The sequence below is a fragment of the Sander lucioperca genome, chromosome 17, assembly GCF_008315115.2.
Source record: "Sander lucioperca isolate FBNREF2018 chromosome 17, SLUC_FBN_1.2, whole genome shotgun sequence".
NCBI lineage: Eukaryota > Metazoa > Chordata > Actinopteri > Perciformes > Percidae > Sander > Sander lucioperca.
Window position 1 is genome coordinate 16268763 of NC_050189.1, and position 20854 is coordinate 16289616.

A 20854-nucleotide genomic window follows, 5' to 3' on the forward strand; every position below is an offset into this window, starting at 1 on the left:
TAACACAGTCCTATAAAACTTACCTTGTCTTCCACACTTTTTTTTTGTTTCCTTTTTATTCATTTCCCTCCCATGTCCTTTTCTATCCCCTCTATTTTTCTGCTCAGTGTCAGTGCTCTCTCAATAAATGATGGGCTAGGTAGCTTGAGTGCTGCAATAGAGCAGTGTGTTTTAGCCTTTTTTCTTCTCCCACTGACCTGTCTTACATTACAATTTACTTTGGCATTACTCAGAGCTTTGGCCATTTTCCCACCCTCTTGTCTCCTTTCTGTCGCTTCATCTCTGCCTTTCATCAAAGAGCCAGCTTGCTCACTGGAGGTGGAGCTGAGATAGAGATGGGGTTTCTTTGACACACCGCTGCATGTGTGCACAGTTTATGCTCTCTGTTATAACCGCTCTGCAGACTTGACTTAGTCAAAGTCAAATAACTCTTAAAATAAAGAAAAGAAAATGTGTAAAATAAATAAACTGCAAGATAATGTTAATAAGTACGCAGCCCTGGAAGTGACATGGAGGGAAAAAAAAAGAAAAAAAAGAAGGAAGAACAAAACATGTACTGGGGACAAACATTGACTATACTTTTGCGAGATCTTGACTTTGTTTTGCGAGATATCAAGTTTTATTTGCAAGATCTCACAAATCCAACAAACAATAAGGCTAACCTTAGTAGCTAGTGCTAGCTAGTTAGTATCAAGCTAGTAGCATGACATAATGATTACATCTCCTTGGTTGTCTAAATACATCCATCGTTTATTTTGGTAAGCATTACTAATTAATACATGCTAAAGTGAGTGTTATAATGAACATTGTCGTTGACTGTTGATGTTGTTGAGAGAAGTTCATGAACGCGCATGTTGCTACCGGTTGCTACGACAAGACAAACTAGCGCTAGCTACTAAGGTTAGCCTGCAGTCATTGACATCAACAGTCAGCGACAATGTTCATTATAACACTTCACTTTGACATGTATTAATTAGTAATGCTTATCAGAATAAACGATGGATGTATTTAGACAACCAAGGAGATGTAATCATTATGTCGTGCTACTAGCTAGCTACTAAGGTTAGCCTTATCGTTTGTTGGATTTGCGAGATCTCACAAATGAAACTCGATATCTCACAAAACAAAGTCAAGATCTCACAAAAGTATAGTCAGTGTTGCCATCTCTTTTCCAATGAAAGTAGCTAGCACCAGCTCCAAAAGTCGCTAAAAGTAGCTAGATGATGTCATACGCTCATTTGCATAAAGCTTAGTGGTTGTGTCAGCAAGGTAGATAGAAAGAAATAGAAATATTTAGCCAAATAATCACAAATTCAATACAGGAATTTATTTTACCTTATCATTATTACTTAGGTAGCCTATCTTTGAAGTAAAAAAAGAAATTCTACAAAGGGAGGAAAAAAGATCGATCTAAAAGAAGGCTGACTTGCCCAGGGCCAGGCCAGCTCAGCAGCGTCTTTCTCCCATCGCGTCCCACTGTCTCTTCTGCCTACACCGGCCCCCGCACCTGTCCCCTCTCCCCTTCTCAGTGCTTCTGCTCATGAGGAGAGAGCAGAGACGAGAGGGGCTGCTCCTCTGTCATAGAACAGAAGAGTGAGGTGACTGTTTTGGCGGCCACAGGAGAGAAATACCTCGCATGCTCGCTGGACAATACTGGCTACTTTTTTTTACAGAAAGTCGCTGTCTTTTCTACAGAAAGTCGCCAGATTTGTCGCTAGTTGCTTTTGTGAAAAAAAGTCGCTAAGGGGGTCTGAAAAGTCGCTAAATCTAGCAACAAAGTCATTATGTTGGCAACACTGAGTATAGTCAGTGTTTGTCCCTAGTACATGTTTATTTTTTATTTTTTCTTCGTTTTTTTGTTTTTTTCCTCCATGTCACTTCCAGGGCTCCGTAAATAAGTGCTTACATTTTGGGCCATTGATTTTGAAAATAAATCAATCGTTACCGCGAGTCAATTATCAACCAAAACTGACAAACAAACGATCAGTTAATCGAAAAACTAATCAGTAACAAAAACAACTATTAGCTGCAGTCCTAATGAGTGTATATTATGTCAACTGCTCTATTAGTGGGTAATCTATTCACTTGTTGTAATCGTAGTTTCATGTGATATGTCAGCTTCTTATTTTTAAAACACCCAATAATTGTAAAGAATGTTTTGGTGCCAGTTGACATATGCAATTACATTTCCCGCATTTAATTTGTAACTAGCTGTTGGATTAGCTGGCTGTTCGTCAAAATACCATAATAGGAACAATTTAACATAAATAACAACAAAGCAGTTCATATCTGTATATGAGGAAAAGGCAAACTAACAAATCTTGTACACATAGACTTTATGAAATTCTCCTCCATGCAAACACAAGAGGATGGCATTTAAACCCTCTACCCTGTATGTTTTCATACTGTAATTATGTATTTATAACTTCTCTCCAGGCAGATGTGTCAATAAAAGAAGTCTTATTTTCAATAACTGCCAGGTTATGATAGGCAGATGGCCAATTTTCTGTCTGGGTGAAGTGGGCTGTTCCCCACTTCACCCCCCTATATATATATATATATATATATATATATATATATTATTAGTACAAACTAAATTTTTTTTTTTTTAAAAATAGAGAAATGAAACAGTTTTATTATTTGATTTTCAAAGTTACACAAAAGAATAACGAAAATACATTTACCACATTCAGTCATAGGTTTATTTAGTAGAGAGTGGGACTGGCTTTGTTCCTCATGAGTCATAAATCCTTGGGGCTTCATTGCCTGCACTCACCTGGCAGGGGCCCGACTGGTAATAATGCCCCCTGATGAATGGGATATTGTCATGGGTGCATGTGTTTATTTTCCACAAACACAGGTCCCCTTCTCCATCATCTTAGAAAGATTGAGAAAGAGAGGGTATAAGAGAAAAAGCCTGCCCTCGTCCATTATACGATTTCTCACAACCATGGCGGAGGCCATCGTGAAGGTCCACTTGAGAACAGACTTCACACAACAGTGGGACTCAGACAGACCAGCCTGTTCTCATGAACCATTCGTTCAAAAAGCTACGAAAAGTTAAGCACTGTAATTCATAAGCATTCCAACCATTTGCTGTATAAGAACACGGCTGGCCGCGTAGAGAGTAGTCGGGGAGGATGGGTGGGCGTTAACATACAGGACTTTCAAGCCAGAGAGCAGAGTTCGCTTCCCGGGGTAAACTAAAGCCTTTCACTCAGGAAATGCGTGTTCCTTAGGAGTGTTTCAATCCAAACCACAATCTTTTTCCTAATCTTCACTAGTCGTTTTGGTGCCTGATATTAACTTTCATTATATTTTGTGGACTAAATTTAACCGTAATGTCCGCTGAAATGACCGGCAGCTCGGGATGCTTTGTACCCGACTCAAAGTCACCTATTTTCGGGTAACTGAACCACCAACTACCGCTGATACAGTGGAGGTGTAGCGGGCGTCATGAAGCTCTATAGCGGCTTAAACAACTAGCAACTGCCTCTTGGTGTCGTGGAGCTCATAGCCAGCCGGTGTCACGTGACCAGCCGGCGGCCTCCTAATTTCATAGGATATCATATGTTTTGGTGTGCATACATTTTCGTACGATATCATACGGACGTATGACGTTTATGGGAATGCATTGGACAGACATGTCTTTCGGGGGGCAAAATCAAAGGATTCAATCAAAGGAAAATAGATTTTGTGTGAGTTCTTTTTCTATAGAATTATAGACTTTGAGAGAGAGATTGGAGTGGAATTGCAGAGCTGTTCCATTATGTAGTGAATAATACAATAACTGCTGGATTTTACTGCAGGTTATGGGTACATTGTCTGACTCGCAGCTGGAATCACTTCACTGACATCAAAGTGATTTACATGTAATATTTTAAACAGCTGTGAGCCTGCAGTCAGTTACTGATTTAACTTCAGCGTCAGCTGAAGAATTCATTGATTCAAAAGTTTAGTCTGTGCACATTCAAGTTCAGTTTTAAAACTAGACCACGGTGGAACCAGGTACCGCAAAGGGAGAGGGTGCAGGAAGGGGAGATAAAGGAAGACAAGGGGAGGATGTTAAGAGCGAGGGTGGAAAAAGGAAAGGGCAGGGAGATGAACACAAATATGAGGAAAATGGAGAGTAAATGATAGTGACCGGGCAAAGTGAGAAAAAAAAATGAAGTGCAGCGGGAAGGAGAGAGGCAAAGCGAAAGGACACTCAACACGGAGTGACATTTCGTGGAGGGAGAAAGGAAGCATGAAAGTGTGTAATGATGCCTGTCTGTGTCACTATACAATCGCTCACAAAGTGTCACCAGCAAGCACTGGCACATATCCGGAGCTCTCTCAAGGACTCCTTGCCGACTGATTGCATTGGGGTCAATGAGACGTCATGGTGGCAAACTGTTTTATTCCCTGTTTTTGATTTAGAAATTATGAATTCAGGTATTTTTCTTTCCTCTAATGGAAATATACATCCCTGTGGGGTAGTGATGGGTTAGTAGCAGCTTGCATAATTTTATTACAGTAGGCAACACTATTCAGTAAATGATTACAGAGCAGCTACGAGACTTCAGATACTGTATGCTGTAAAGCATAGCGTCAAGGGGTTTATTAACTGCATGTGTAGCAGCTTAGACATAACACTGGATTGATGGAAGTGAACAAATCAAATAAAAATGCTGTTCTCTATTACTAAATAAACAAAACCTGTGATTTAGGGTTATGACATTAAGTAAGGTTTAATGCCCGACAGCTATAACATGAGCTTCTAATGTTTGTGTTGATCACGCACTAATTACCGTTTTTTTGCATTCCTGCATGTTGTATGACAACAAGAGAGAACAAGATCGCAAATGATTATAAATCAGCTCATTATTGTTTGTTCAGCAACAGTCTGTCTAACCTTAAACACTTTAATAGAAAATATTTCTGCAGCCGTATGACAACTGTTATAATTATACAACCATGTGCTGAGCAGTTTGATTCACAATAGGTTATGTTAGGGTTAATGCTCAACGAGGTGTCCATTGTCAGGTATTAATGGACGACGGCGAGGTTCATTAATACCTGACGATGGACACCTCGAAGGGCATTAACCTGCTTATACCATGGTAACTTGCCAAATAACATATTTTTAAAACATAAGTTTATATTTTAATTCATTTTACAATCGAAATCTAAAGTTTTTCCAAACAATAACTCTGTTTTCCTGGTTACGCCTGACGGTTTGACTAATACCTGGAACAATCATTCCCATCCCATAAGATTCTTATGCAATGCAAATGTTATTCCCTGCTCCAGGAAATAGGAAGGACCTTAGATACGACTTTCCTCCCTTAGCAACGGGGGATATTTATAGTACGCTCAGCTCACAGAACCCTTCAGCTCAGCTATGAGCTAACGCTATGCTAGCAAAATTCAAAGTCAATCACATTGTGTACAGTTGGCAATCAAATAAAAATAATTTGACAGTATGTTTGACATCAAGACAAGCTAGCTGTCAGCCATGTCATTGTCCCCAAAACAAGATAACGACTTTTACGACCAATTTTATCCGCGATGTGTAACGTTACTGTCGGCCGCAGCCTGAAGTAGCGACCTGAACAGTAAACGGGATGTGAGATAACGTTATTCGCTGTGAAACAAAGTCAGTTCAGAGGGGCTCTAAAACTTACTTCTTGCAGTTTGTGTGTTAGCGCCATCCTGTGGTGTTCAGAGGACGAGGCACTGAAGCACCTCACAGTGTTGGAAATAACAGATTCACATTTCCTTTTTGTTTTAATGTAGCGCATTCATGTAGAACAGTAAACAGTCAGTTTCACCGGAACTCCTTTAGTAGGTGTCCTATAACACTTTTTTATGGACACCCTGCAGCCAATCAGAATCGAGTATTGTCGATTGCAAAACTAATTCAAATATAAACTTATGTTTTAAAAATATGTTATTTGGCAAGTGACCATGGTATAAGCAGGTTAATGCCCTTCGAGGTGTCCATCGTCAGGTATTAATGAACTTCGGCGGAGGCCTCGCCGTCGTCCATTAATACCTGACAATGGACACCTCGTTGAGCATTAACCCTAACATAACCTATTGTGAATCAAACTGCTCAGCACATGGTTGTATAATTATAACAGTTGTCAGCCGGCTGTTTAAGGTTAGACAGACTGTTGCTGAACAAACAATAATGAGCTGATTTATAATCATTTGCGATCTTGTTCTCTCTTGTTGTCATACAACATGCAGGAATGGAAAAAAACCCGGTAATTAGTACGTGATCAATACAAACATTAGAAGCTCATGTTATTGCTGCGTAAGATTTCAGATAATTATAGCCGCGCAAGATAATTTACCCTTTCGGAAACAATCCTCGTAACAAGCAAACTAGGACTTAATTTGTGATATGAAAGAACCTTGATTGTGGTGACGGCATGCAAAATGTATGCAGACCCAGTCAATTTTACCTCATTGTAATCGTTAAATGTTGTCTTTTCACTCATTGTTTTCCAATTACGGTGTTTACAGATTTGTCTCCCTCACTTCGCTGCCAACACTGAGGAATGTATCACACCACCTGTGGTTAGAATAGAACTGAGAGCGAGCAAGCATGCACCTGTTAGTAAAAAAGGTTGTCACTCCAGTATCAAATAATTACAGGTTTAGATGCCTTCAGTCTTTTTTCCCCCTTGCAGGATTCAAATCATCTCTTGCTATACCGTTTGCTTGCGTAATTACACAACTCATGATTTAGCGTCGGCAATTAAAACACAAGCAGCGTCAACATTTATTCACCCCACCAATCGTCTTGTTGTGGAGTCTTTGCAGATCAGAGCGCCTCTGTAATTAGCAATCAGACAATCCCTGCATCTTCCTGCTGGCTGCCATGGTCCCAGCCCCTGTCTATAACACACCACCACTGCCTACCAGCCATTCATTTGCAAAGCCCACAGCATGTGTGTACGTGTGCGTTTCCATGTGTTGTTTCTCATCAGCAATCATTCCGTCTCTGTCAATTAGAGCCAGCATGAGAGCGAAACACAAGCAACGGAGAGTAGAGAGAGTGAGGACTCGAGATAGAGGCAGGGGTTCTTAATAGAGCATTTAATGAAAGTTAATGGTCGGCTTTGTGTTCGCCAGGGAGTTGGCAGGAGGGAACTGATTGTTGTTTAGAGATGAGACCAGGCATTGTGGATTCATGGCCGATTCTCATTATCAAACTTCTCTTAATGATGGACATCAATAATGTACTGTATATCACTTCACTTGGGAGCCAATGACAGCCGAGGATGAAATACAGGTCTTGTCTCGATTTGACGAGGTGTACTGATAGAATGAATAGCTGAACACTGCTATTGGATTCAAACATGATCTCCAAAAAAAGTAAACTTTTTCCATGATTGAAAAATCCAAAACTTCAATATTCATTCCACAGAAGCTGAAGCGCTTTAAACACTCTGCGGATGCTGAGATGGGTGTTATGGGTCTTACACCCATGAAATTCATTCCCCTTGCAGATAACTCAAATATAATGAAAACAGTGAAATTGAAACTATGAGCTTTTCTCTTGTCTGGTAGTGGCTAGTTTTTCGGACCGAATAATATATCTAACAGCCACAGATTTGCACATTGCACCTCTAAGAAAGTAAACTTGTAAGGTATATATATATATATATATATATATATATATAAAAAAAAAAGACTCATATTTTTCAATCAGTGCTCCAGTTTGCTAGAAATCACAGAAGAAGGTGTGATTGGTCGCTGTGGGTCCTAAGGTTATCCACTCATCTCCTCAACGACTCGCAGGTCAAATTTGCAGATCAGCAAAACTGGATATATGAGGTTTCACACTGGCTATGTTCAGACTGCAGGCAAAAGTGGCCCAAATCCGACTTCTTCAGAAGTAGTGTGAACACTCAAATCTAGCCCAGATCAGATTTTTTCAAATGAGATTCAGGCCACTTCCATATGTGGTCCTGAATCAGACCCAGGTCTGATTTTTTTTTTTCAATGCGGCCGCAGTGTGAACAACCAAGGCAGATTTGATGCGACTTTTACATCAATAACCCTCATTGCGTCCTCTCTTCCGGCGGGGATCGGCTCACGTAAAAGGAGTCAGAGGTCTGACCAGGGACTCAGGAATCTGACCATGGAGGCTGACCAAGGAGTCTAATGCTCGCGGAGTCAGAGGGTCGCCCCGTGGCGCAATGAAAGTGAGGGCCGGCGCGTGCCGGCTGAACTGGGATCCCGGTCCCTCGGGGTCCGGTGCACCACCGGCCCGTCTCCCCCACCCCGTTGGGGAGGTGGAGCGTGAGCGTGTGCGATAGGACCCGAAAGATGGTGAATTATGCCTGGGCAGGGCGAAGCCAGAGGAAACTCTGGTGGAGACCCGTAGCGGTCCTGACATGCAAATCGTCCGTCTGGTCACACAGACCTCTGTAGTGAATTTGCAGCCATAACCCCACAAAAGGCCAAAATAGCCAATTTGGCTCTCTTTCTCTTAAAGTAACTAGTAACTAAGAAGTCAGATGAATGTAGTGGAGTAAAAAGTACAATATTTCTCTCTGAAATGTAGCAGAGTAGAAGTAGAAAGTGGCATGAAAAGAAAAGACTCAAGTAAAGTATAAGTACCTCAAACTTGTACTTTAGTAAATGTACATAGTTCCACCACTGTCAAGGAAATATATATATATTCACTTTAAAACCCTCTGAAAAATCCCGATTGTCCAGTGCAAATTTTAAATCAGTGTTCAGTGCTCCTCCAGATTGTGCTGTCAGCGGCTCACCAGGGCCCCATATCATAGCATCCCAACGCCTCCCCTCGGCCCCTGAGAGGTCATTATGGTACCCGTAGAGATGTGGAGGTGGTGGTCTCTGGCGATGCCTGGGAGGCTGTAATTGGTCCCATCTTGTCCATCGCTCTGAGCTCTTAGGCATTCATCACTGCTGGGACAGCAGAGCCAGACCAGCATACAGTTTCTGTCTGGGAGGAAAATGTTACTCATCGTTCAAACCTGCCCACTTTAGAACGGTTCCGGAAACTATAAGCCAAAACACATAGATGAAGTAGTATAAATGGCAAAAACACTTAGCATTCAAATAACAGTCTTATCCATATCCCGGATCATTAAGTATTAGCACCAATATACAGCATATAAACACTCAGAACGCTTGGTGCCCTATCTTGCACCTGGCGCAGTTCAGCGCAAAGCCGGACGCAAGTGTCTTTGCTAGTTTAAGACTGACGCAGTTGTTAATTTCCCGTCCAGCGCCCACGTCGTTTAAATAGCAAATGCACCTGCGCCCATCTGTGCGCCCATGGGTGTGGTGGTCTTACAGGTTCAGGTTACAGTGTTCAGGTGCATTCTGGGCGTATTGCTATCTTGAGGCAGTGGGAAGTGATCGCGCCATTGACCAACAAAAACCTGGTCTAAAGTCAATAGCGCAGCATTTCATTGTTATTTTTACAGTGAATTAGTAAAATGTGCCTAGGCTCGTGCACAGCGTGTGCACACTATGCTTGTTACACACACAAGGACGCAAGCAGCACCCACACATGCAAAAGATTACAAATAAAAATATTACGGTGCAAATCCTCCATCATAATAGCAATGCACCAAGGTCCAAACGCGCCTGGCTTTTAAAGGGAATGGGAGATGATCTCTGATTGGTTTATTGCATGTTACGCCCAAAACACACCTATGATTAATGAAGACACTAAGTACAACCCTTTTGAACCATGGGCATGGCACATGGACGCTTTTTTTCCGCCGTCAACGTAAATGCACCTGCGCCAGGCGCTTCATGCTGTGCACTTAGATCGTTAAAATAGGGCCCTAGGTGTTATTTATTGGATACCTAAGTGTTATTTATTGGATACAAACCTTGTAGGAGTATTTTTCTTCAGCAAATATAAAAATGTATGATGTGGTTTTGAATTGTGTGTTAATTGCTCGACACTATACATAGAAAATATATAAAAAATATATAATGCTTAGCTGCATTAACCCTTGTGCATGTCCATGTCAAAGAAATGGCCCTAAATTATATATTCATATTATTTTCCACTTTTACTGAGTTATTCATTTTTAAACCAACTTCACTCCTGATCATTCCTACTAAATATTCATTCTTTTTCATAATTTAAACCCTTTGTTTGTTTACAAAATGCTACTGTACACAAAACATTAAATACATGAGTGCATGTTGTAATGACCGTGGAATCCAAAATTGTGGTTTTAATGGGCGTCAATGGGGACATTTTTTGTCCTTAATGATCTGAAAATAAATATATCATAAAATAAATAAAATAATAATAATAAAATAAATCAAATGTATGCCATATGCAGCCAAAATTATCAAAAAATGTAAAAGCCGAGTATCTCCCTAGTGATGCATAAGAGTTAAGTCATGCATGTAGCACCACTTGGGTCACTGTTTGGTATGACATTGTGGATTTATCACATGCTAACTTGGCTGCTAGCAGGCTTTAAATATCAGGAGCTGGACTCTCGGCAGCAAACATCCCCTAGCGACACTGCAGCCGAGTTGCATTTAAAATCAAGGCGGAAAAGCTGTAATGTATGCTGCGAGACAAACTGTTCATGGCTCAAATGAAGGAAATCAATACTTTACCCAAAGAAATCTGTAATTCAAATGAAAGTATTCAACTCCAAACATTGAACACAATGAGAGCCCAGTTCTCTGAGTGGGTGTGTGCGTGTATGCGTGCCGCATATTTATTCATCTTCTGCAGTTTTTACTCCGCTGAAGGACAACAAAACTCGCATGACCAATTTTACAGTACATCTTGCTCAGCCCTCACTCTACTTTTATCCACCCTGGTTATGCAGTGGAATCTCAAACATGCTGTTGACTTCTGCAGGAAATGTGCAGTTTGTTCTTTGGAGATTAACTCCAGACCGATAATTTCTTATTTGCTAAATGGTTCTCTACAGCCGCGATTTCAGGACATCACTCATTTGGACAGCTAATGAATTTGTTGTATTGATTGTAATGCCCGGGAGCCCCAGCTGGGAAATATTAAGTGTCAAGTACTCATTAATTCCAGAGAGAAGTTGGCAAACATCATTGACTCATTCCATTACACAAAGTCCACATAAAATTGACCTCGTGGCTCATTGCTTCTCAGAGTGCTAAAGTTGAAAGGTCTGGTTTTCAGCTGGGAAAATGTCATTTGTTTGTTGTTCTGATGGCCATATCTTTGTAGCAGGATCTTCCCTCATGTCTGTAAATTACATTTTTGCCTTGATGTTTATTTTATGCCTTTTAAGATTATTTTTTGGGGCATTTTAGGCCTTTATTATGCAGGACTGCTGAAGATGTGAAAGGGGAGAGAGGGAGGGGATGACATGCAGCAAAGGGCCGCGGGTCAGAGTTGGACCTGTGGCCGCTGCGACAAGGACTGAGCCTTTGTACATGGGCCGCACGCTCTACCAGCTAAGCCATCCAGGCGCCCCATTTAATGCGTATTTAAAGATAAACTGGGGTTTTTTAAAGATGAGAAATGCCTGAAGCATTTCAAACTGTGTTTATTCACATGCACCTACATCAAAGGCCTCTTTGTGTTTTTCATAATTTCACTTGGCGTTTTCTTTCACAACTCTGCAGAACAGAGAGCTGAGGGAAGGAGGGAGAGAGAGAGAGTAATTTGGCTTAAGAGTGGATGGATATTTCCTTTTATGTTGTAATGTAAAGAGACCTTAATTGTGCTTGAGCCCTGAGATATTCCAAAACTCAGCTTTATCGTCTGGCTGAGGATTCACAAATTCTGCTTCCTTCATGAGTGCTGCTGTGTTTATTCTCATGTTCTCCCAGAAGAGTTTATGGACAAGCTCATGGAATAACACTTCTGGGGAATTTTAGGCCTTTAGTTGCATAGGACAGCTGAAGACAGGGGAGAGATAGGGGGAATGACATGCAGCAAAGGGCCGCAGGTCGGAGTCGAACCTTGGGCCGCTGCATCTAGGAATGAGCCTCCATATACGGGCACATGCTCTACCAGGTGAGCTACCCAGGCACCCGGAATAAAGCTTTTTAAGCAGCAAATGTAAAGCATCCAATGTCATTTCCAATGTGTCAGGCTTGATGCCGTACCATTCATGTCAACTGTCTTTAAATGATCGTCAAAACATGTTGGCGCCTCTGCAGTGACAGTCGTTTTGTCAGGGGACGTCAGAAGCATACCTCCCAACATTACACAGCTCGGCTTTAAAAAAAATAAAAAGTCAATTATCTGTCTCTTGGTGACTGTAATGCTTACTGTCACCTACATGCGCACACACCTTCACAGTGGATCCGCGACACACAACACAATGTGTCTAGACACCCACAGATGGGTCAAAGGCTTGCTTATTTAGCCTTTAACAACAGCAACACAAAGGAGGGATTTTATCTTTGAGCACACTAATCACAGACAGTATTGTGTGGCATGTACAGTATCAATAAGAGATGTTTGTCAGTGTGATCTCAGCCTTGTTCCCTTGTTGATCGGCACTCTTCTCCTCCCTGTAGAGTAAATAAAAGTTATTTTTGATGTTTGTGTTAATTAATATGTGGAAACAGAGTGTTTGTGCTACACAGTCAAATGGCAGATTATCACATTTGTACATCATATACCCAATGGTGCGTTAGTCCGTAAATGCTTCCCTGCAATGTGGAATTTTTTTTTTTCAAAACCTGCTTGTACAGTATAACAGATTTAAACTGCAAGCAGGATGTTAATATTTATACTTGAGTTTTTCCCACTCTAGATAGAATAGAATACACTTTATTGTCCCTGAGGTCAAATTTGTCTTGGGCATAGTGCTACAATCTGTTGCTTCACAACACAAACATGTAACAGAAAAGCCATTCTAAAATCAACAAAAAAATGAATTAAAATCAACATAAAATCATAAACATAAGATCAACGAAGCATCTCGGGACATAAAAGAAGGACACATATGACTGTACAGACAATACGACACCTTAAGAAGTAACTGTAATAATTAAAGTGCAAAAAGTGCCGGCGTATTTATTGCACTTTTGCTCGGTTGTGCTAAGATTTACTACTGGAGTTCAGCAGCTTGATAGACGTTGGAATAAACAATAACTTTAGTCCATCTGTTTTACATCTACACTTTGAAAAACGTTTGTCTTGTGCCTTTGAAGCTGGGGTGAATCAGCTAATCAATCAGGGAAAGTGCGAACAGGTGTGCCTCATTATGTCTTCTCAGCAGGGAGGGGCTGGGCCATGTTAAGATGTAGGAAGGTAGGTGAAAATATTTCTGCAGGAAATTACATTATCTTACATTTGGTGGGCTCATCGGTGTCTATATGAGTGCCCATAAATAAATGATGATACCATTAGTAACTCAAAAATCTTACATTATTGTTTAGTTCATAGTTTTGTATGATTGTGATGCTTGCTCTCAGTTTAGCTCCCCCTATACTTCCCTGGGCAGGTGGTAGGTTCCAGTTAGGTGAGGCTGAGATAGTAAAATGCCATTCACTGGAGAAGAGCAACAGAAGGTGGCAGCTTGCTGTAAGCTTCAACTTTCATTAGTTTGCATTTGTTTAATTTAGTTGTATTAAGTGTCCCTGGTTAAAATAGTTTCTGCCTTTGTTCCAGTTAAGTTTTTGTGAATAAATACCACAGTTTTTTTTTTTTTTTTGCACTACTTCTGTTTATCGACCTTTCGTCTTCAACATCCCTTTTCAAAGTACTCTGGTGCTGAACCACCTTATCTTCCAGTTACATGTGGAAACAGCGCTGCACCCACAATCACATGTATTATTAGTTTTTAAGATTTCCATGTCATTGTGTGTCAATGGTGCCTGGAGCATTTGTTAAGATGACATTGAGTGAAACACATTGAGTGAAACTGCAAATGCAGTTGTAAATTGGTGTCTCTATGTCAATTTATTGTTGAAATATTTATTGACTTACCAAACTTGTGATTTACACTTGGTCACCAGAGGCCTGTACTACGAAGCAAGATTTGGCATTAACGAGGTAACTTCAGGTTTAACCCAGGGTTTTCTGTATCACGACAGTGGATCACTTGTTACCGGGTTCAATCGCCGTGGTAACTTATGCTGAACACCTAACCTGGTCGGGGGCAGGTTAAATTGGAGATTAGAGATCAACCGGTGTAAAAGCACCGCCTACTGACCAATCAATACTCGATGGATAACGGCGTCACCCTTCTTAGAAGATCCAGTGGAGCTCGGTGCGCAGAGAGAGAGAGAGAGAGAGAGATGCACTCATAAAAGTTAAAACATTTAGAGACCAACAACCCCGTTAACATTCAGGGAATTACATATAGGCTATCGGCATCTTGAGCCGATCGGTTTGAATTATGTTTTTATATATTTTATTTGCTCTCACGATCGCTTCCAATGCCAGGGTTGCAACTGAAATAATAGACTAAAGCAACGACAGTTTATGGAAAGCACAAGTGTAATTATGGTCAGATCTAGTGCCTGACTGATGAGGAAGTGATATTGACAAGCGTTGTGATTTACGCATTTACAGTGTCGGATATTTTTTGCCAGCTTTCCTCCTGTTTTAGGAAGCAGCGACTGTATTGCATTTTGCCTGTAAAACCGTGTCTGTGTTCTTCATATTTATGTAGAATTATAATTTGCTCTTCTTATGTAAAATATGCGGCTCTGGTAGATGTTAGTTGTCAACCACTGTCGTGACACAAGTTATGCAGGACCGCGGTTGTTAGGTTAGGTGAAGCCGGGTAACTGAAAGAAATCCAGGGCATGTTGATCTTGATTCATAGTACAGGCCTCTGCTTGCATCAGCAGCAATAACAACAACAAAAGGATGAATTATACGTTGCAGTGATCAGAGGTGCAATATATTAGGAAATGAAAAAAAAAAAAAAAGATCTTCAATCTTTAATCCCTGTTTCTGCTTCCTTACCCTGACATTTGTTTTTGATGTTGAATCATTATCTCACCATTGGGTTGTTTTATCTTAGCCTCCCTAGCACTGCTAATAATGTTGTGTGTCACGGTTTAAAGAACTCCTACATGAAAGTGGTTATTGTCTGATTAGGTTTAATTCTCTACATATTCAGTTTATTTAAACATTTGAAGGATCTGAAATCTTTCTCACGTGGTTTGTGTGTGTGTGTGTGTGTTTTGCAGGGGAGCTGTACATCGGTGGCGTGACAAAGAACATGTACAGCAATCTGCCCAAGCTGATTGCATCCCGGGACGGGTACCAGGGCTGCCTGGCCTCTGTGGACCTGAACGGGAGACTCCCCGACCTGATCGCAGATGCCCTCCACAGGGTGGGCCAGGTGGAACGAGGCTGCGATGGTGAGTTGTAAAAAAAAAAAAATCGATGTCCGCGACCTACAGACTTTAACATACTGTACAGTAATAGTTAGAGTGATGTGTAACCCTCCATATCAAAAGCTTTTAGCTATATTCCCATAATTACTAAAACAAAGTGCAGATAACATAGCAATCATCTCTCCTGCGAATCAACAGGGGAAAGCAAATAGCAATTGTCTCAAGTGTTTGTATTATCATTTAGTGTATAACCCAGCGTTCTTGCGGAATGTCTCCTTTTTTTTAATTTTTTTTTTACAATTTGTCATCAAGGGTAGCTCAGTGTGAGAAGATGACAGATAATGATAAGGAAAACAAATCTGCGGTGGGATTGGAATCTGTTTTTAATTTAACTAATCTGTCATTTAGAGACGGAGATAAAAACAACTTCTAGTATTTGATTTGCCAAATGTTTCAGACAGTAATAATACGTTCCCTTAATTGTTACTTAGAAAGGTAAACACGTTCTTTTCAAGTCGGTCTCACCGTACAGAAGGACATTTTGACACCTGCACAGAGCTACCAGAAAAGACACGCCAGTACAGTAATTTGGTGCATGATTCTGTGGCTGTTGTTTCCTGATTTACACCAGGAACCCCGCCCAAATTCTCCCAGCTCTGGGAATGTCTTTACAATCTAAGCCCCTGTCGTGCGTATATCCTCTCTATTGCCCCATAAAAGCTGCATGAGGGAGGTATCTCTCTCTAATGTTATTGTCAGTGTGGCTAATCTCAGCAACACCCCGCCCTCATTGGCTTTTACCTCATCAATCTTGCATTTGTTTTATTTTTATTTTTTTGTTACTTCTGCTGTGTGCAGTTCGCCACCATGTCTCAGCCCGCATGGGTCCTGTGCCAGGTAGTTAATCCTGGGTATAACAGTGGATTTTGGCTAAAGCATTTCCACTTCCACAGCCTTACCTACCCCCCCACACACACACACACACACACACACACACACACACACACACACACACACCCGCCACCACGTCTCAATGGCGTGCTGAGTGTCTGAGAGCACAGACTTGATTTCCCTGAGGGCCGCACTGGCCGACTCGATGTGGCACTGATCCAGCTCCTTTTCTGCCCCCCCCCGATCCCTAACGCTCCTGCTTCTGCCAGCCCGCCTTATTACCTGCCTACAGTTATACACCACAATTACTTTGCTCCAAACACTGTTCAAAGCTGCATTAAGCTATGATATTGACTCCGCCGGGCACCCAAACTGGATGCTAATATTAGTTAATGATTGGAGGTGGCAGGGAGCTGAGTAGGTGCAATTGACCAGTTTTGTATGACCATTTTGACAGATAATAGTACACGGCTGTTGCTAATCCATGTATTATATATGTATAGAGTATATTACACGAAAACATAAAAAAAATACTTTTGACTACTTATATAATTCACTATAATCAAATGCTGGCTACTATACCTTAGCGTTTAGCAGCAAAGCCAAACACTGACATCACATCAGTTAAATTACAACTTTAACATATAACCGTATTGATCGATCTTCTCTAACAACAACAGCTCAGATCCAAGCTGTGATCCCTGTTTTTTCTAAAGCACTAGCAGAAGCAACGAAGATGACTTTTCCAAAGTGCAGCGTTGCCCTGGCAATGGATCACTGCCACAGTCCTGACCCACCTGGTTCGGGGGTCATTGTTTACCTTGTGCACCAGGGGATGCTGAGTGGTCAAAGGTGGCTGCTGGTCCAGTCTCAGTAGACCTAAGGCCAAACAAAGGGCAGAACAGTGAGTGTGTTCTTGTAGCTCTCTACCGACTCAGCAGATCACAACAACAAAGAACAGGACGGGGGGGAGGAAAGGAGACCGACACGGAGAGAGTTGAAGCGCAGGTACATAAACAGTGTTGCTGACTCACTGCGCAAGAGGGGAGGAACAAGAAAGCAAGGCCAGAAAGCAAGAAGGGAAAATATATATATATATATATATATATATATATATATATATATATAGATAGATAGATAGATAGATATGGCTAAAATAATACGTATTGCAAATGTGGATTAGCAGCAAAATGAATAACTTGAAGATTCTCTGACAACTTAAAAAATGTACAGCAGTAGTAAAACTATTTTTAGCCTCCTTCGAAAATGCATTTCATTCTGAACCGAGCTGTATCTCAAGATGAGCTCCATGGCCGACTCTACGCTGCTATTATGTGAGCAGATGTTTCAGTCGTATCCCAGATGTCAGTTGTAGGTGCAGGTGACTGCAGCGAGGGAGTGGAGATATGTGTTCAATTTAGGTTTTACAATGACGCTATGCTCACTGGCTCCCTATGTTGTGCAGATTTCCCTCAACATTTGGAGGAAAGGCAGCAGATGGAGTTTTATGCTCCAAAAAACCCAAGGCACCCAATAACAGGTTCTCAGGCAGCCATACAGAGGAAGTGTTTGGCCAATCAATAGTTGAAAGAAGAGTGAGGAAGTGATTACATGACTTGGTTATTATTTATGACAATGCTTAATTAGCTCCTAAAGGGACCCTTTTATTAGCAAGTAATTAATGGGGCAGTTAGGAACTACTAACAGAACAAGCTGATGCATTTAAGTGGACAATTTTTGGAGCACAAAGTAAGAGCTCTCATAGATTGGCGATTTTATTTATTTTATATTTTCTGATGGTGTGTATGTGGGGGGTGTTTTTAATTGGGCCATTTGTAAATGGCACACTGGGCTGTCTGTTTATCTATGCAGAAACAAATTAGTCTGGCACTGAACCATGATTCTTTGGAAATGTTTGTTTAATTGAGATTTCAGTGAGAATCCCCACCACTACCAACATGACAGCCACCACACATACTTATTGTTAGGACTAAGCCTTGATCTGCATCCTAATCTTTCATCTTCCTCCCCCCCCCTCCAATCTAATTATTTTAAATCAGGATATATTTTTTTTTAGGAGAAAACTAATAAAGATCTTGTCTACTTTCAAAGGCAAACAGTTGGTAAATATTTTTTTTTTTCATATCAGGTCAGTTCATATGACAATGCTTGTTCGGTCAGTAGTATGCATAATCTGAAGTGTAAATATGAGTTTTCAAAGCAGTCTGTCACATTACCTATCTGAATCCCTGGCTGAAGTCCACAGAGAAATTAGAATGGTGGAGTTTCTAATTGACAATTTAAATGGCTTCAGCCATTGAGGATAGTGGGGGGGGGGACAACAGGAAAGAGCATCCCCCAAAATACACACACACACACACACACACACACACACACACACACAGATATAATGGAGATGCTAAACACGAACTGCCTCAACCACCAATGCAAATGTGCCCCTATTCTGGCAATTACACCAGGTTTCAACCTTGAATTAATGTCAAATTGAATCTGAATACATTTCTAAGCAACCTAAATCAAATCATCATCATTCGTGGATGAGCAGCTACAGTATTTGGTTGCAGTCATTGGGTCTTTCACCACGGGTATTAAAGTGCTCATATTATGCTTTTGGGGTTTTTCCCTTAATCGTGTTATATATCTTTTTTGTGCATGTTATAGGTTTACAAAGTGAAAAAGCCCAAAGTCCACCCCAAAGGGACTTACCATCTCCAACAGAAAACACTGTTCACAAACTGCTCCAAACAGCTCTATTGTAGTCCAGCCTTTACTTCAGAGACAAACGTGCGTCACTTTGTAACACACGTTATAATGCTCGCCTAGCTGCTAGCATGGCATGCCCTCATACTCTGCTTCTGACTGGCTAGTAGTCCTTACCTAGGTACTGTCAGGGCACACCTTCATACTCTGCTTCTGACTGGCTAGTAGTCCTTACCTGGGTACTGTCAGGAAAACCTGTTTAAATTTCTTATAGGCACAATATGGGAAAACTTATATTTCCCATATTGTAAAAAGTGAGATTTCCATGTCTGTTTTTATTATAAAGCAGGTTGAGGTTCTATAGAAATACAGTGAAAGAATCAAAACGTTCAATCCACAGAGAAATGCACACAGCCTGTATTCAGAAACTGTGCCTTTAAACGAGCCGTCAGGACTTCCGTGCGGTTGTGATGTCACAACGATACTTTATATAGGTAAATAGAGCTGCTACAGTGCTGTTACAGTCATTCCCCGGCTGCAATGACGGTGCTGAGACCCGGAAACACTGACCAATCAGAGTAGACTGGGCTTTTTCTGTAGGGAGGCTTAATGAGACTGGCGCTAAAACAGAGCGTTTCAGACAGAGGGTGAATACAGGTATATTCAGACAGACAGTATCAGAAAAAAAAATGTAATCAGAAAAGGATTTATTGCCAAGTAATTAATAATTGGATTTTGCCTTGGTTGTTATAATAAATGTATTAAACAATATGAAAAAAAACTACAAAATACAAAATAAATACAGGAACAAATTTGTACATATAGCTGTTTAACATGAAGAAAAAGAGGCGGTATGGATTAGTGCAGGATGTGCAAAAGTGTTGAGGGATGTGCAAAAGTTTAGGATATGTATAATGTGCGAGGACAGCTATATAGTCCACGATGGAGAGTGTTTAAACATTCTAGTAGAAACCCAAAATACCCAAAGTATGAACCAAAAAATGAGCATAATATGGGACCTTCAAGACAGACTTGAAATATTGTAAACCTCTCCTTTAACACGCATGGAGAGACTCTAGATACATCAGCTTATGGAGTTCATATGGCTAATTGGTTAACAAGCAGTTGCCTAATTACACATCCAGCAGAAACAGAGCAGCATGAGCATCCCATTGGCATCTCCATGCCTGACAAATGTAAATCTGTGTTTTACTTTCCAAGCCCTAGTTTGGCTCAGCAACTGTGCAACACTTTGCACCAACCACTCTTTGCCACCACAGTGAGCTGAAGGCTGCAGAAGGTGTTGATTCTCTGTGGGATTCACAGTACTGGTAGTAGAAAACCAGCGGGTGCTTGAATGTAAATTTATATTTCCAAACAGAGCTTTCTAAGTGTTTTCAGCTCTCATTGACAAGAGAAGTGGACCGCCAGGAGTGCTGAAAATGCTATAAATACTATAACATTTGCCTCATGATTAAGTTCCTTTGCATCATGTGTGGTCCTCAACATGAATGTCATATATCTCTGAATTGAAAAATCTGTCTTTGTTATGCCCTCAGGACCCAGTACCACCTGTACGGAGGAGTCTTGCTACCATCAGGGGGTGTGTCTCCAGCAGTGGGAGGGCTTTACCTGCGACTGCACCATGACGTCCTATGGAGGTTCATTTTGCAACGATCGTGAGTGAAACTTTTTTTAACGACTGTCGTGGTTTTGAGTGTGTGTGGCTGGAGCGAGTGGCGCAGGTGGAGATATTGTTAGGTTGATAGCTGGTGATAGGACTTAAGCTGCACGGGCATCTTTGCAATTCTGCTGCTTAAGTGGCACTCAGAGACCACTGTTCCCTCTTCAAAGGTTTAAGGAAAATGTGTTAACATATTACTGCCAACAAGTTATATCTTAAAATCAAAACATTAGTCAACAAGGCCGCATTACCTCA

General features: G+C 41.0%; 1 protein-coding gene across 1 annotated transcript in view; it reads left to right on the forward strand.

Moving 5' to 3' along the window:
• The window catches only part of LOC116036048 (neurexin-2-like), a 446903-nt gene extending 426301 nt beyond the window's left edge, over positions 1-20602 (forward strand). Inside the window, exons 16-17 of the mRNA XM_035993813.1 lie at positions 15154-15327; positions 20475-20602. Coding sequence (XP_035849706.1) covers positions 15154-15327; positions 20475-20602 — 302 coding nt within the window. The remainder of the gene's footprint in view (positions 1-15153; positions 15328-20474) is intronic.
• Positions 20603-20854: the final 252 nt, after the last annotated feature.